General features: G+C 43.9%; 1 protein-coding gene across 1 annotated transcript in view; it reads right to left on the bottom strand.

Moving 5' to 3' along the window:
• Positions 1–18,643, bottom strand: part of AspRS (aspartyl-tRNA synthetase) — a 34,477-nt gene that overhangs the window by 7,561 nt on the left and 8,273 nt on the right. Inside the window, exons 10-15 of the mRNA XM_084607469.1 lie at positions 15,945–16,092; positions 13,269–13,337; positions 11,789–11,909; positions 8,211–8,291; positions 6,186–6,297; positions 2,511–2,582 (exon numbers count right to left, since the gene is read on the bottom strand). Coding sequence (XP_084463595.1) covers positions 2,511–2,582; positions 6,186–6,297; positions 8,211–8,291; positions 11,789–11,909; positions 13,269–13,337; positions 15,945–16,092 — 603 coding nt within the window. The remainder of the gene's footprint in view (positions 1–2,510; positions 2,583–6,185; positions 6,298–8,210; positions 8,292–11,788; positions 11,910–13,268; positions 13,338–15,944; positions 16,093–18,643) is intronic.

The following is an 18,643-nucleotide window of genomic DNA, read 5'->3' as shown; positions in this document are numbered from 1 at the left end:
GTCACGTACTATGTTCATTTTGCACTATTCTGTGCAGTTTGAAAATGCAGAAAGATTGCTCATGGTCCCGACGCGCGCCGCAAATCTATGCACCCCGAAAGCACTCGCCCCGAAAGGAAAACGCTGCCGTTGATATTCCATACGCATTTGGCGGCCCAGAGTATTTTGGCAGCTCAAGCTCACGCTTTGGTCAGGGATTATGCATTGATTCTACTTTTTTACGTATATTAGTGCTGAAAGGTATTCGCCGTCGACGTGGTTTACTGAGTCGGCTTTGCATTTCGAGAAAGTTTTGCTCGGCGGCCGATTTCGGGAAGACTTGGTCACCGACAGTCGGCAGACTGGTTTTGTCAGTGTCCCCGGCCACAAAGCCTGTCACACTGGGAGGACATTTGGTTTTCGGTCGTGTTGGTGTCGTCGTCGGCCTAGTGTGACAGCTTGGTCGGCCGACGAGTTGGCCGACCGTCGGTGTCGTTGTCGGGTCTGTGTCGGCGTCGTGTCGCGCTAGTGTGACAGGCCCTTAAGGGCACCTCCGCCACTTGTGAGCCACCACTCGAACAAACATCTCCATTCCAGGCCGTATCTAGAACTTTGCATGCTGTCTTCAGAACACTGGTGAATGATGACGATGATGGGCATGTACAGGTGAAAAGAGGTGGAAGTTCAGGCACCGTGCTCACAATATGTATGTATGTATATATATATATATATATATATATATATATATATATAAATATATATATATACACATTGGAACCCAGATATATCGAACTTGAAGGGGATCGCGAAATAGTTCGATATATCAATAATTCGATATACAGAAATCGGCTTGTGATCGCACTTAAGATGCGGAAAAAAAAACGATACCGTATTTGGCGCGTAATCAACCCACTCGCATAATATACCCACCCTCCACTTTTGCACCCGAGAATTTGAAAAAAATAAAAATAAAAGAAGTATTAAGGCCAGCTTGCTTACATGCAAGCGACTGAGCGATCTCAGCGATGATGCGGCAGCGACAGAGCGAAAATTTTCAAACTTGGAACTGCATCCTTCTTGCCGCTCGAGCCGCCGCGGCAGCTCAAAACTAGGTTTCTGTGTCACTGCTGTCGATGGCGCGCGTCACTCCGTTTCGGTCCTCTCAACCACAGCTCATTTCTTGGCAGCATGCCAAGATGCTGTGCAGTGATAACGTCAGGGCGCGTTTATCTTTTGATAGCTCCTGCGGTGACGGGGAGTGAACTTGGCAGAGTGCCTGTGATGGCTTGATTGCACAAGCCTGGTTCGATTTATCACACTGCGTCGCGCTTGGAGCGGGCATCATGATCGCAGCAGCTGACCGTGTGCTTTCGTTGATTCATACATGCAAGGATAAACGACTCCCCCCCCCCCCCGCCCCCCCCAAAAGTCTTGCCGCCTCTTAACCTCCGCAGCCGCCATATCTTATGCTACGCCGCGCGTACAGCACACTGATAAAAATGGATGACTCTGGCAAAAAAAAAAAAAAAAAGAGAGAGAGAGAGAGAGCCAGGTCAGCCGCGGCGCGCGGAGGGTTCGCAACACATGCTAAAGCGTCCGATGTCTGTCTGAAAACGGGCTGAGCTGGCTTGGTGCATGCGTAGCACGTGCTGAAGGAGAGAGATAGCTCGGCAAAAGAATGGGCACACCCACGCACATGGCCTGCAAACGCCATGTGCTGGCGCGCGGAAAACGATGACTGCAGATGCGCGTGCCTTTGGGGAATGGGCGCGGCGCTACCCAGAGCAGCCATCGCCGAACTGTCCCCTCATTCCTTCCGCGCGTGGCTTGAAAACGTCACGCGGCAAACGGCCAAGGGTGATGCGATCGTCTTTGGGGAAGGCCCACTTTCCAGTGCGTGGTGCGGAGTTCGATATATCGAACGACCAGTGAAATTGAATTTGATATATGACGCGGCTTTCCTATACTTTTACATGAGATTTTCAAGGGGATATTCCGCGAATTCGATATAACCAAATTTGATATATCCGAGTTCGATATAACCGCGTTCGACTGAACAACATCCTATCACTAAAAACCTTAAATGTATAACTTCCTACAGCTAGTTTAACAGCACATGCCCTTGGAGTCGGAAACTTTGCCATGTTATACAGATATTGCAATGTTTGAAGACTATTGGTCATCCCATTCCCCATCTACTCCATGGTCTCAATCAAATCACCAAAGCTTCTTTCTACTCCACAAGCCAGTGTTTAGGCTTGCCTACTAGGAATCCAATCAAGCTTTCCCTGCTACAACAAATGCACAGGTTTCCAATGATGGAAAAATCACGATGCCTTCTCGAGTTCACTTCGCCATTCCAATGGTCTATGGCTAGTACAGACTCTGTATTTGGCAAGAAGCTTGCTAGACATTACCAGGCCAGCTAGCATGTGGGAAAGTTGTCCACTTGTGATGCTAGCAGGAGTCAAGCAAGACTACCATCATTACATGCACGTAACAAGAAAAAGAAAACCAAGCCGGCCACTCACCTATGCCACCACCTGCGTGCGGAGGTGCACCGTACCGGAAGGAGTCAATGTAGGCTTTTATCTTGCTAATATCTGCGCACACACAAAAAAGTTTTTGACCTGGGGTTTCCATGGCAACAATAAGCATTGCAACACTGCCAGACAGTGAAGGTGCAAGATGCAAGGATTTGTCAAACATATTCGAATGCGCAAGCAAGGAAGTAGTTGCACCGAGGCTGTAGTGTGCTAATCACCACATACAGCTCTGCTGAAATATTTCTCCAATCGTAGAACACGCATTGTGCAGTTGAATCTCGATATAACGAATCCGCGGGATTGCAAAAAATCACTCATTATTAATGTATGAAAACAATGTACCTTGGCAGTAGGCATGTGTGTAGACAAGCAAAAGCTCAAATTAGCATGTTGCACTAACTCCAAAGCTGATAAAATTTGAAGAAATCAACTATTTTCTTCTGCCGTGTGCAGCAAACACGGCCGTGCACTACATTATAGCGCATACAACTTCCACTCGCCGGATGCGTGATTGCACTGAGCGATGAAAGTGCAGACTTTGTCCATGTGCAAAAAAAAAAACATCAGAGTTCGATATGACCTCATCTTCAGTGCTCCGTGAAGTTTGAAAATCTTGTCTCAGTCTTTCAAAATGATTGCGGCGGTCAATGGAGCAATGCTAGCTGACTCCAGAGGCCGATTCACTTTTTCCCTCCATAGATTTCTTGCAGTGAAAGCTACTTTCCTATCTTCTTGGCACTTCGCTGGCTGCAATCATCAGGTCCCGCACGAACTTCATAATAAAATAATACACGAGAAAAAAAAAAATGTCCCACATGCTCGAATGGCATGAACAACCGACCAGCGAATGACACACAATGTAGGAAGAAAAAAGGCAAGCGGCTGGGCCTGCTGGCTATTGCATATTAAACCACAGCTTTGGTCTGGCGCTAGAAGCCGACACTAGATATGTTGATGATGATAGTTACAGCCCAACGGACCGTGTATACAGAAACGGCGGTTTTTGTTTCACCCGAGAGTTGCGAGCTAAGGTGCTGTTAATGTTAGCTAAATTCGTAATACTGATGTTCCTAGATCATAGATGAAAAAATAAAATATGTACGTTATTCTGAAATATAGGCTATATTGAAATAATTCTGAAACAGTTTTACATTGAAAAAACAGGAAATCTGCAGGGTATTCTTAAAACATTCGTTAATGTGGTGTTCTTAGTAACGAGATTTCACTGTATCATAAAAAAAAGAAAAGAAAAGAAAAAAATTTTTTTTAGTAAGGCCATCATTCAAAATATTTCAGACAGCTGGTGTGGTTCAGTGTCCAGCCAGGTTTAACACTCACTGAAGTCTACAAAGTATTTTTGGATATTAAAACAACTTTAACCGCATTTAATGAAACAAAAATTAACATAGTTTCTACAATATGTGTGAAACATCCAGTCCATTTTCAGTGTGGAACAGAGTTCTGAGAATACATTTCGGAAGGGAGCAAGCATTTCTAGCTGTTGCTTGCTATACAGTGAAACCTCGTTATAACAAACAGTAAAAAAATCAGAAAATAGTTCGCTCTATCCATAATTCGTAATATAATATTTCGTAGAAAATACATGCAAAAGCAGCAAAATTCAATCAGAGAAGGCACAGCAACTCGGAGGGTGCCTACTTGGGTCACGTTCATTTATTTACGCGCAAAGAACTGCGTTATCGCGGCCTGCTTTTTTGTGTTGATCGCGCTCCGTATCGCGTCCTGTTCCACCAGTTTGCAAACACTCAACAAGGGACGGCGCAGCAAATCCAATGCAGCAAGCGCTTCTTGTGAAGGAATGTTCTCATCGTCTTCACGGTCAGCCTGAGCTTCCTCAAACTTCCACAGCGATTTCGGCATCCGTCAGTACAGCCGTGGTCGCTGCGATGTCGTTGCCGCCTAAAAAGTCCTCTACAGTCACTGTTGCGGGCATGTCACCAACAAAACGCGAAAAATCGTTCTAGGCTCATCGAGCTCGCGGCGCTCTGCTAAGCTTCACGAGAAGAGTGTCAATCAGCCTCGTCTTGTAAACTGCCTTGAAGGCCTCGATTTTATCTTGAGCTTAGTCTTTAAGTCAGTGCTGCTCTCTTTTTTTTCACGTTCACCGCCATCACAGCACTACGCACACCCGCGCACCACACTTGACACGACGACCGACGCAGCCTCCGCCGAACGCTACAACGGCCATGCCGCTGCTAACGCTAAAACCAAAAAACGCGAAAGACGCAAAAACCAAAAAGGCAAAAGCAACATTCGATCGCGCCGCTGCCGCCGCCGCTGAAGCGGCGCTGTCAGCGATTGTGAGATGCGAACGATTTCTTATGGCCTCCGTGATTAATTCCGCGCGTACAAACAGGCGCGCAACTGTGATCTCGAAGACCATTGATTTCTTTGGTTGTCAACTCCCAATGCCGTCGTGGCATCTGTGGCGCTGTCAGCGCCTCCGAGGTAGGCCTGAACGTTTGCTGCGCCGCACAACACACATGTAGTGCAACGAAGCCTGCCTCCTGTAGTGCTTGGCGTCGCGAAGTTCATAATATCCGTTTTATGCCGAACCGCGTTCGCTATGGGAAGTTAAAAATACATGTGTTTGACAAAAATATTTCGGAAGAGTTCGGTACATTCAATAATTTGTTTAATGCGTGTTCGTTATATCGAGGTTTGACTGCTGTTATATAGTATTCTGAGGGACCGAATGTCAATGAATAGTCCGGCTTGGGAATAACAGTTTGCAGCATACAATAATCCCTAGTGATTGGTCTCAAACATCTTAGTAACAGAGTATGCCATAGCCAGATTATCTTTTTCTGAAAGCCCCTTGAGTGAAACTTCTGACATATTTTATCCTCCAGGGTGCTAATAAAGCCATACCACTCAATCAAAATGTGCACAAGTTGCAGTCAACACCAAAGCAGCTTGAAACACTCCACTTTACGGCTTCTGCAGTCTACCTGTAAATATGCGTCGCTGATCTGTCTTACTGACTTACACACCAAGACTTGTGGCAGACTTCAGAGTTAGTGTTGAGAAGCGTCACACACACACACACACACACACACACACACACACACACACACACACACACACACACACACACACACACACACACACACACACACACACACACACACACACACACACACACACACACACACACACACACACACACACACACACACACACACACACACACACACACACACACACACACACACACACAAAGGGAGAGAGAGAGACACTGCAGCACAATACACAGCTTTCATTCACGTCAGCAAAAAACGCAAAAGTGACCAGCTACCTCTGCAAAAGTGATGACCCAGTGACACTAGTGGCAAAGGCAGCATACTGCAGGTGCCTAATACACGTTTCTTGCGCTCTAGTGTTCTAGACTTCTGCACCATAGACCACTTCAATGGAGCATTTCAATTTTAGCAGCGTTGGTACTAAACCTGGCAGTCCTATTTATGCTAATTAAGAGGTGCTCAAGGCCACAAGCTCTCATCAAGCAGCCTGCAAAATGAGCGATGATGGTAGCCCTTAATCACTGCAAATGAACAGAAGCCTCTCAAGCTAACTATGTTTCCCATTATCACACTAATCGAACGTAACGCGACCAGTGCAAAAGACATGGCCACTTACCGACTCCGTGCTCTTTGGCTCTTTCTGTTAAAAATTCTGGGTCGTGAATTCGCTGGGCCCCAGAAAGAATTTCTTCTCCACGCATGAACATGTCATAGGAGTTTGACACTTTCTGCAACAAAACAAAAACACAGTATGGCGGTCAGGAGGTCACGATTCCAACCTTGAGCCTGCGATTACTTGGCTACGCACATGCAAAACAAAAAATATTAGCAGCTTAATGATCATCAAAGCCTCAATATAATAAGCCAACACAGAGCTCTTTACAATGATGTTCTGAAACAGTGTTTCACAGTACTAACAAAGACAAAGTCTAAGGTAAAGTGAAATTCAAGAAAGAAGGTAAATAACATTAACATCCATTGCTGTGCTCATGCAGATGTTGGTTCTAGTTCTCGCCATGTGTGACACTAGTTGCACCTTACACTTTCAGGCAAAACATAATCCTTGTTGGTATACAGTGTTCATTATTCTGAGCAGTTACTATACGTCATCCTTAACTACTCCAACAGCACCAGTTAATCAGAAATGCGCACACATGCATTTGGGCTGCCTCTTTTTTTGATCAAAACCCAAAAAGGCGCTGTGTTTCTTCTTTTTGCTACGCTGTACACACCAAGCTTGAAGCTAACAACATTTTGTGTAAATATCAGCATGGTTTTCGGCGCGGGTTTAGCACCATTTCTTAACTTGTTGAATTCACACGACATTGCTAGTTCCCTTGATATCTGCTCTCAGGTTGACACTTTATTTATCGATCTATCCAAGGCCTTCAATACAGCCCTTCACACTAAACTTCTTTGTAAGCTGAATGCAATACTTAATAACCCCTCACTAGTGAATTGGATATCAAGTTTTCCTTCTTATCGGAAGTAATACGTCACTTTTAACTCATGTTCATCTTAAACTGCTGACATATCATCCAGCGTGCCACAAGGATCTGTGCTGGGGCCACTGCTATTCTTAATATACACCAATGATTTGCCACAAAATATTTTTTCTAAAATACGCTTGTATGTGTAGTGTACAGATCAATTAACTCACCTGATGATCACGAGCAACTGAATGCTTCATTTTCGTCATTCTGCTCATGGTGCGAAACATGGGAAATGCAAATAAATTTTCGTAAATCTGTCTGCATGTCATTCAGTAACAGAGCAGCCCCATTATCTTACTGTTATTCATTCAATGACGAATCTTTGAAATGGGTGTCTGAATACAAATATTTAGGTGTACTTTTTACATCTAAATTGTCGTGGTCAGAACACATTAACACAATATGCACACAATCCATTGCGGAGGCTGGGGTAGCTGAAACTGTCTTTTTCTGTTACCCCTCAAGAAACTAAATTGGTAACTTACAAAGCTCTAATCCATCCGCTTCTAGAGTATGGGTCAATAATGGAATCCTAATAAACAAAGCGACATCATTAAGCTTGAGTCGATTCAAAGGAAATCAGTGCGGTTTATATGTCGAAGGTATCATAAGAGCTTCTCTCCATCAACTGCTATTCCTGACCTGAATCTTTCTCTGTTGAATACTCGTCTCCACAATGAGTGTTTAAAGTATTTTTACAATAATGTTCATCCATCCCGTTTTGCACTATTGAATGAATACCTACAGTTTTCAAAGCCTTCATCTACTAGGAACTACCATTCATTGAATGTGTCGCCTATTTATGCACGCACAGACGCTTTAAAATTTAGCTTCTTCCCTCATGTCATTGAGAGCTGGAATTCTCTGCCCGGTGATGTACGCTCGTTGCCATTAGAACACTTTCTGAGCATTGTTGGATATTCCTGATGCTGTGGCTGTTTGGCTGTTGATCGTTTGATTGCTGCTAACTCCTGACTCTACCGCTAACTCATCGTACTGTTTGCTTGCTGTTGACAGTTAATTATGCTATAATTTTCCCCACTCCTGCAATAGCCCCTGACGGGGCTGCAGTATATGTAAATAAATAAAAATAAATAAGGGTTGTGCAAATATACTTATGTGCACTAACGCAAGCTGCAAAGGCGTACCGGGTCATGAGGGTCAGGCATGGTGTAGAATGGCCTCACTTTGAGCGGGTACTTGTCCAGAATGTAGAAGTCAGTGTCATACTGCAAAAGACAAGCAGATGACAATGCTCACAACTGTGACCTGCACATATGAGCAGTTGACAAACCTCAGCTTGTCACTTTTCCTGCAGTAATAAAAATTAGTGGGCCTCTTAAGAACAGAATAGCGAAAGCCTACCCTTCCTCCTATCATCTGCCTCTTATTGGCGTTCATTGCAGTGCTACATATAATTATAATTGCATTACAGGGAAGGAAAGGTGCAGTATCTGTCACACTTTCTCTGGCAAGTGCAAGTTAAGACGGTGCACCATCGCTCCTGTCGCGTGGCGTTCCTTGGTGCGCGTTCAAGTGTGGGATCACTCATGGCAGGAACGCTAGAAGAGAACACGTCTCGTGGAATATGACAGATCTCGTGCACAGGATTTCGTTCCATGAGCCTAGAAAGACCTTTACCTTAAAACAAAAGTTGCCAAAAACGGATGGAAGGATGGAAGGAAGGAAGGAAGGAAGGGAAGGGAGGAAAAGAGGGAGGAAGAAAGAGAAAAGGGACGTGAAACGCGGTCAGTTTGTCACTCAAGCCAGTAGCTGTTAGATAACTAAACAGTGCTCAGTATGCCTTGGAGGCAGTCGACTGTCATGGCCACGGACCAAGGATCTTATCCTCCGTTAAAGGGCGAGGATCGAGACGGTCCAGCGCACAACACAGCTCATGTCATTCACTCACAAATGCAGGACATCCACATAGGAGATGTTTGATTGCCTCTTCGCAGCCACAATTTTCACAGGCAGGGCTGTCTGCCATTCTAATCTTGAAAGCATACTTGTTTGTGAAAGCAACATCGAGCCATAAATGGCACAGCAACTTTGCTTCTTGATGCGCTATCTTATGGGGAAGGTGGAGGTGCAGCTCACGATCCTGTGCCCTGAGGCGGCGGTTGCAAAACTCCCCTGTGTTCCACACTGAAAGGGTGATCTCCCGGGCCAAAGAGCGAAGCCCAAAGCAACTCAAACTCAGGTCATGAGAGAGCCGTAGTGGTGGGCTCCGGAAATTTTGACCACCTGTGGTTTGTTAACATGCACTGACATCGCACAGCACACTGATGTCTTGCATTTCACCTCCATCGAAAAGTGCTCACTGTGGAAAGGATTCGATCCTGCGTCCTAGGGTTCAGCAGTTGAGCGCCCTAACCACTGCACCACTACGGTGGGGCTGTAACGACACTACGTAACAGACGCCTTGCGTTTCACCTCCATCAAAATATAGCCGCCGCAGACAGCATCGAGCCTGGGTCATTCCCTACGCTCATCAGTCGAGTGCTCTAACCACTAGGCGACCAAAAAGGGCAGGAAGCAGAAAATAAATTTAAAATTGCAACTACAAAATTTGCATGCCAGTTAGCTAACTTTAAGAAAACAGATAAAACACTCATTTCAATCACTTTGGCTGAGGTGCACAAGAAAGCTAACAAGGGTGGGGTGCCACAAATGTAAAAGGCATGCATGTCATGAAATGCATAGACTAACCAACCTAAGAAGTCATTTAGACAACAACACTTTCTGAACTGCAATTTATGCAGCCTACTTATACCCATGCATAAGACAATCAAAGATATCAAAGGAAGCTTCTGTGCTAAGCTGGGCGTGATAAAGGACAAACGAGGCAAGGACCTCACTGAAGCCTCAGAGATAAAGAAGAGGTGGCAGGAATACACAGAACTGTACAAGAAGGACCCGGATGTGCAAACCCAACATAGGACGGTTGTGATTTCTGATCTCGAGCCGGGCATCCTGAAGAGTGAAGTTGAATGGGCCTTAGCCAGCCTTGCTAAGAACAAAGCTAGCAGAATTGATGGTATTCCAGCTGAGTTGCTTCAAAACCTCAACCACGACGCTGTTAACACACTGCATACATTATGTCAAAAGATTTGGACAACCCTGCAGTGGCCACAGGATTGGAGGAGGTCAGTTTACATCCCCATTCCAAAGAAAGGCAGTGCCAAAGATTCTTCCAACTACCGCACGATCGCGCTTATTTCGCATGCTAGCAAGGTGATGTTAAAAATCCTGCAAGGTAGGCTGCAGCAGTATGTGGATCGGGAGCTTCCGGACGTGCAAGCTGGGTTTCGCAAGGGCAGAGGAACTAGAGACCAAATTGCCAACCTTCGCTGGATCATGGAAAAAGCAAGAGAGTTCCAGAAACCCATTTACTTCTGCTTTATTGATTATGTGAAAGCGTTTGACTGCGTAGATCACAGCAGATTGTGGCAAGCTCTCCAAGAGATGGGAGTTCCAATTCACCTCATCTGTCTCCTCAGGAACCTTTATGAAGGGCAAGAGGCCACAGTCAGAACTGGGCATGGTCTTACTGATTGGTTTCCGATTGAGAAAGGGGTGAGGCAAGGCTGCATACTGTACTGTCGCCCTGCCTATTTAACCTATATGCAGAGTGCATCATGAGGAAGGCCGGTCTGGACGAGTCTTCAGCTGGAGTGAAGATTGCTGGAAAACGTATCAACAACCTTAGATATGCGGATGATACCACTTTAATGGCAGAAAGTTAAGTGGAACTCAAGAGACTTCTGATGCGCGTACAAGAAGAGAGTGAGAAGTTTGGGCTTAAACTGAACATTAAAAAGACGAAGATCATGGCGTCTTGCCCTATCAAGTCCTGGAGCATCAATGGACAAGAAGTGGAAGCTGTGACAGATTTTCTATTCTTGGGCGCCAAGATTACCTCGGAAGGAGACTGCAGCCATGAAATTAGGAGACGCCTGCTTCTGGGAAAGAGAGCAATGGTTAGCCTTGACCGCCTAGTAAAGAGCAGAGACATTAGTCTACCAACCAAGATCCGTATAACCCGTGCTATGGTCTTTCCAGTTGTGATGTATGGATGCGAGAGTTGGACTGTGAAAAAGGCTGACCGCCGAAGAATTGACGCGTTTGAATTGTGGTGCTGGCGAAGACTCTTAAGAGTTCCTTGCACTGCCAGAAGATCAAATCAGTCGATATTGTCGACCATAAACCCTGACTGCTCATTGGAGGGTCAAATTCTAAAGTTAAAGCTCAGTTACTTTGGTCAACTGATGAGAAGAGAGGAGTCGCTGGAGAAAGATTTGATGTTGGGAAAGGTTGAGGGTCGCCGGAGAAGGGGTAGGCAGCGAACGCGATGGTTAGATGGCATTCTCGAGGCATTGCAGATGAAGCTATGTGATGTTAAGAAGATAGTGAGAGACCGGAAAGCATGGCGTGACATGGTCCATAGGGTCACGAAGAGTCGGACACGACTGAACGCCTGAACTGAACTGACTTATACCCATGCAGTACTTAACAATAATGCATATACTGGTTTTTATTCAAATGCCGGAAGGATGTAGTATACATTAGTGTATACTATTATGCTAAATATTAGCTAATAAATAGGAGGTGAGTAGACAGCAAAATCAGGCTAACCTGCATTGCTAGCATCACATACTTATCGATACGAACACAAATATCAAATTAACGCAGGCATAAGCTTGACACGGCTCTTTTCACACACCTTTGCCTTGACCAGCCGCCCAAGAAGCTTTTCATTTGGCGTGCTCAGGTCATCTTCGTCGTCTATTTCAACTCCAGCTTCGCGCAGCATGGCTACAGCCTCCGGGAACTCCAGCCTCAGGCTTCAGTGTAAGAGCAAGGGGGGGGGGCACATTTAGCATAAGTCAACTAAAGTTCACAACTGTAAAATAAATTGCTTTGCCCACTACAGAATACTCAAAACAGATTACACGTATTCTTTTCTTTTACATAACCAAAGAAATTGTGTAGATAAAATAATATTTGCTGATATAACGCATAACTCCTTGTTGCAGAAAATGAACATTTAACTTTTCTTTACACCCTATTTGCGTGAAAAAACACTAATTTGTTCATTCTTTTTTCTGTTGTTGTAAATTTTTATGTACAGATGGTAAAACACTTGTCTAAGCTGCTCATTGTAGACGTTTTCCAAACTCAACACGTATATCTATTGACAACACCTGGTTCAGAAAACTCTGGATGTAAGAATGCCTGCAAAAGAATGCTTGTCTAAAACACCTAAGCTGCTCATTGTAGGTGTTTTGTGAACTCAACACGCAGTATCTATTGTTAACACCTGGCTCAGAATGTTCTGGATATAAGCACGACTATAAACTCAATGGATTATATTGCCATTCCTACCATTTTCAGTGGGTGCAGTTTTTGTAGCCACTTTTGAATTCCTCAGCACGCAGCTTGTGCATTCTAAACAAATGTTTTGCCCTCCGTACATTCTTTTTTTTATACCCTCTTGAATAAATACATCGATAGACATTAACACCACTGAAAAGAGAACTTGCTCATCTAAAACTTGACACTGTGCACTTTTATTATCAAGCGTGCTTCGTTAAAGGTAAAAAATATTAGCTACACTGCCCAAAATACACCACTTTTTCCCCTTGGGAAGGAAAGTGTTAAATCGTGACCCCTACTGTTAGGGCTTGGCACAACATAGAAACTGCCCGACATACTCTCATAACCTTAGCAAATTCTGGTGCTATTGCCACTAGTAAAAGATAAGCCAATAAGCTTGTTAATAAACAAACTTTTGGAAAGCTTGTTCAGTATTTTTAGTGTAAAGTAGCACATAAATGCAAATAGAAGAAATTGGGTAAAAAGATGTCTACACCAGACGCTAAGTGGTGCTGCTGATATGTATTGTGAACGATTATCCAGAATGACAATATGGGAAACTAAAAGCAGACTTTCATCAGAATACAGTGTTAAAAGGTTACAAGCTGAAATTTTTATATGAGCCTTGTATTGAACAGTATGCTATGACAGCTCAAAAACAGGTCAGCGGTGCTAAATCACCATTGCCCTGAACGAATTCATAAAAAAAAAAAAGAAGTTGTCACATGCTATGTGAAAACTACTGCGCTTTTATAAAAGTAAGTTGCACTTTCTGCCTGAAATTTTATCTTTCAATTTCTACTGCGTGGACAACATGAAAGACTTGCCTAGGTTCCAGAAACTTGAATGGAGGAGCTGGGTACTGACGGTTCACAGCAGCAATCTCGTCAGCAAACCTAAGTGCAAGAAAGCAGATTATTTTACACATTTTTTTGACGACCACAAGTCAGCATTAATGGTAAAGGAGGTTCTAGAACCCGAACAAAAAAGCCAGGCCACTGCCCACTAAACTTAGGAGCAAACAAAAACAATGAAAAAGATTATGGCCATTTAGAATCAGAATGAGGTATTTCTGAAAAAGAGAAGGCACTGAGAGTTGAATGAAGAATGAGTAAAAAAGAAATAAGAAGAAAAAGGAAAGGAGGGCCGAAAGGCACAAAACTGGACAGTACAAAACATGAACGCAGCGACAGCATGAAGCTGCTGCTGTGTAGGAGATGCGTGTATTAATGTGTGGGAGGCTTCGTATGAATTTCTCTGGGTGTTTCCCCCTCAAACAACATTGATGTACACACTGCTAGTACAAACTTGCTTTCTGCATAGAAATTTTCCTTACTTCTTAGCATCTGGCTGCAGTTGGTTTCAATAGGCTGGGATTGCATAACAATCATAATAGAGTAAAAGTCTTAATATGAACTTCAAGGGACTGGCCAAGTTGCCTGTGTTTACCACGTCTGAAAGAAGCCAACAGTCAGCGAGGCCAAAGAAAGCGTAGGGGATTAAAAAATTGTTTTTATTATTTTTATTATTGACCTCAATTATTACTGTAATCATTCTAGGGAGAAACATAAATGAATAACAAAAAAACAAAAACAAGAAACAACGCGCTGCTGGTGCGAATAAAACCCACGACCTACGAATATTGCATCTGGTGCTCTTACCTACTGAGCTACAGCGATGGCTGCCCAGCCTTCTACTTTCTTGGGTATTAATGTTGCCTGTGATTGAACTTTGAGAGTGTTCCTCACCCTCACCCATAGCAACACCCTAATCCATAGCGGCGGATGTGGAACGTCCTGTGTTACCGCGAGTCTCATGCGGAACGTGATCGACAGAAAGGGTGGAAGCTGTGCGAGAACCCTCTTGCGCCACCTATAGCTTCAGCATCGCAAGAACCGAGACCCTCATAAGCTATTACGCAGAAAATTAAAGGGGTAATGAGGGGCTCATTATATGCAAATGAAAGAACTCAACAGTTTAAAATGATGCCTCTGCACGGTCTTTATCTATCTGCTGTCTATGGCAGCAGTAAGAAGGAGTGAGTCACAGTAGAGGACTCGGCAACACCCGGAAGGTGTAACCTTTGCTCCTGTTCCCTTAATGAGGGGTGACGAACAGTGGCCTAGTCGGTGACTGGATCCGAGTAATCTGGGAGCAAAGATCAGGTGCCTTGCTGGCATGCCAGTCGATGCTCGTGCTGGATTCCTTCCAAGGCCACTGTGCTGATACGATAATGGCTCGCCTCGCTGAGACCAGCATTGACCTCGTTATGATACCTGGCAGCATGACGTCCATGCTACAGCCACTTGATGTGTGCCTGAACAAGCCGTTCAAGGCATACGTGAAGCGGCGGCTATATGCCCAGTGGATGGCTGATGGCCTTTTCCCCTTCACACCGACAATGTGCGTGCGAAGGCCCGATATTCCACTGCTATACCAGTGATCGTGGAAGCGTGGAAGGCGATACCGGCCGACTTCGTGCGCAAGAGCTTCAGAAAATTTGCCATCAGTAACAGCTTGGATGGTTCTGAGGACGCCTACATCTTTGAGAGTGTCGGATAACCAGTGATGTTGTGGCGGTCGATTGAATAAATGTTCTGAAAATGAAACGATCACTAAGTGTGCAGTTGTATCTTTCTAGTGCGTTTTTTTTTTCTTCTTCTTGATAAGCGTGCGGGTTATAGGCGAGGACTCTTTTTTTTTTTCCGCGCTGTTTAAAGTTAGCGGTGTGGGTCATATGCAGGGGCGGGTTATACGCGAATAAATACGGTATGTATCAACGACATCTTTCTCCAAATCTGTTAATATAACTTTTGTTCGCTGAGCCTGTAATCATGTTGCATCCCTGGGAAAACAAGGATGTTTGCCAAGCTCGCATGAGAATGGGTATTTGCTATCGATCCCAAATGCATCGAGTGAAAATACTTGCACAGGCATTGGTTAGGAGGACGTGTCATCATTTCCCTAATCTTTGATTAGCGATTTCTTTCTTTCCCAAATCTTTTACCGGGTGAGAGTTTGTGAACTAACTGCATTTTATTGCATAATAAACCCACCTACCACCTTCTTCATCAAAATTTTCTTAAAAAGAAATCACTGCTTTTTGTTAGCACGCCCTTTAGTTTTGTGCCAGCATTGTTCCAGCATTTCGGCAGCATGGCAAATGCTGTACATTGATAACATCACAGCACGTTGATCTTACGACAAAACCTCCTGCGGGGGTGACATGCTTGGCAAGCAGGCTATTTTCTTGCAAACTCTGACACTAGGCCATAGTCCCTTTAGCAAACCACAAGTGAATGTGTCACCCAACTGGCTGTCTTTTGTGAAGTGGCATGAGACACATTCAGTTAGGTTAGGTGTCCCAGATAGAGAAGTGACAACAACATGTCTACCACAGAAGCCAGATATTGGTGAGCACACTTGCGCCATGAGTGTTTTTAAAAACACTCATGGAGAGTGCTTGTGGCTGTTTGCAATGATTGGACAGAGAAAGGACGCACCTGTCTCGGAGACCCTTGAAGATGTCCACAAACATCTGCCCGATGACATCCACCACTTCGTGGTAGTGGTAATTGAAAGCCATCTCCAAGTCCAGGCCCACAAACTCACACAGGTGGCGATGTGTGTTTGAGTCTTCAGCCCTGAACACTGGAACCATTCACGAGTGGAACGATCAGGCAGGGCAACAACATCATCACTTACCAAGGCCACCAGTACAATTAGGACTGCATTGCTTGTCACGAATACTCGTACAACAGTATTTTCTTTCTTTTTTTCACTTAAACCTCTGGCACGCTATGTACCCAGTTTCGTACAAAATGAACTCACCACACTTTCTTTTTTTAAATCTTTGCACCTAGCATTGATTTCTCTATTTCAGGTGAATTTTGCATCTTCACATAGCAAATAAGGTTTCTTTAGGTCATGCAGCAAATTCAGCAAATAATATTTCGCAAAAGAGTGAGCAGGGTAGCTTGTCAACCACCACTTTTGTGCAGACATAGTTTAACCGGAATACAGGTTGAGATTTTTTCTCAAAAAAAGCAAGCTAAAGTTGCCTCTTGTCTTATATAGCGGTCTTTAGCAGAATTTGAGGAACAGTACGGCACAAAGTGGCGTGCCTGATAATCAAGGACAGCCAAAACCATATCGACATTCTGCAGTTGCTGGCATTTTTTTCTGTCCCAAGCACATTTACCTTCACGTACGCTCTTTCTTTCGTCTGGTGAGAGTATAAAATGCCACTTTAGCAGTGAATAATGGCATGTGGAGGCAGTTTACAGTGGCTTTCCAGAATAAGTGATGCTCGCTGAAACGAATGGCAACATGACCGCTCTTTCAGTGATAGTTAGGCATTTCAGAAAACGGTGTGCGGTGGCGTGAACAAGATCAGCTGTCCGCATGCAACCTTTCAAGAAATGCTGTGTAAGCAACACGCTTGATGGAACTAGATGACACACTCTGGGAGGTGGCGAGCAGCAAAGGCTTGTCTTCCGGTGATGCAGGGACATAGCCGGTGGTGTAAATATATGTGTTTCTCCGCTTTTCTCTCGTTTCATTTTTCTGTTTTTACTTCACGGTAAGATCTATATTCCCACTCAACCTATAATACGGTTTATACGATAATATCTTTTTCTTTTTTATTCATAATGTGCACTTTCCTAATAGAAATATTTTCCATCATCATGTGTTGTTTCTTGCTAAGTTTCAGCATTTCAATGTGCTATGTACATCAAATATTACCCTTCCAGAGGTGGAACTGACAACAGGCTTTTTGTAGCAACTTTCGCAACATTAATTTCAGTTTTTGTAGCAAGAAAAAAATGGCACTTTGTAGCACACGCTCAAGCTTTTATAGCAGAAAAATTCCGACAGTGCCCTTTACGATGATTAGCATTGTTCAGCCCGATTGCTGGTAAGTAGGCAAGCCTACATGCTTGGAAAAATATGTGGGTGAACGGGTTTTGTTTTGCTTTTCCTTTTTTCTTTCTCGCCGATCCAGATATAGCAATAATCGGCTATAATGATCGAATTTTCTAGTTTTCTCAATATCGTTATAAGTGGATAGTCATGTGCAAATGTATATGAAAAGTAGGCCAATGAAAATCATAAATATATGACATGTGAACTTTGTCTCCTGAATCATCAAACACTAGTATGCTGGTTGCCGAGGCAAGGGAAGGAAAAAAAAAAGAAGTAGAACCCCACTATAGTGAACTCGGATATAGTAAAGTGGATATAGTCTATAGTACGTATATAGTATATAAGTGCATATAGTAAAGTAGTCCCTGTTCATTTTCCATAGACAACTGTACATTTTCCCCCCTTTATAGTAAAGACATTTTTGATAAAAATCGGTTACAGTAAAGTGCGACTGGCCGCGGCGACGCTTTCCAACGAAATGATGTTGCCGCACGCGCGCTAACTAAAATCGTAAAGCAATATTAAAAAAACAAAACAAAAAACACACACACACACACACACAATACCGTGTTTTTTTAAATGGCTTTACCACTAGGCTTCGTAGTATTCAGGAGAAGCGAACTTTACGTAAGCCTTGGAGCCGTGAGGGAAAGCATGCAGCGTATAGGAAAAAAAAAAAAAGACAAGTAAAGCTGTCTACAAGCATGGAAAGAAGGTGCCGCGATTCGTTCAGAAATTAAAGAAGAGTAAAAGTGCAGCGAGAAATAGGGAAGGGAAGAAACTACCGAATGTTCACAGCACTGTGCAGCACGAGGCAGCAGTGGCAAGAACTGGAGGTACGGCATGTGCAGTTTTGCAGCACTTGACTGCCACGCGCATTTCTGATCTATTGCCTTCTTACATAAGACAGAAACAGCAGACGATAACGCCGTGTTCATGCAACACTTTGTTTTCACATGAAATCAAACTCAGTTGTATTCATAGCCACGTTGCCCTCATGTGTAAACATAAAATCTTACAATACAAAAAAATGGAATGAAAAGACGATGAGAGAGACTGAAGGTATTTGAGAGCTTTTTTCATTAAGCAACAAGATGTGTCGAGTAAGTAGACATTTAGTTACCGAACGGCAACTTCAGGACCATGTTATCACCAACCACTGATATAGTAAAGATTTATGCCAGTCCCAGTGACTTTGCTATATAAAGGGGATCTACTTAGTTCCTGTTCCGGGTATCTGCACCCTGTAAACATTTGCTCATGACGGCAGGTGCAG

This window comes from Amblyomma maculatum, chromosome 6 (genome assembly GCF_055883805.1).
Source record: "Amblyomma maculatum isolate TAMU_Amacu chromosome 6, ASM5588380v1, whole genome shotgun sequence".
In the NCBI taxonomy this organism is placed as follows: domain Eukaryota; kingdom Metazoa; phylum Arthropoda; class Arachnida; order Ixodida; family Ixodidae; genus Amblyomma; species Amblyomma maculatum.
Note: the sequence above shows the minus strand (reverse complement) of the source record. Positions and strands in the feature narration are given on the sequence as shown.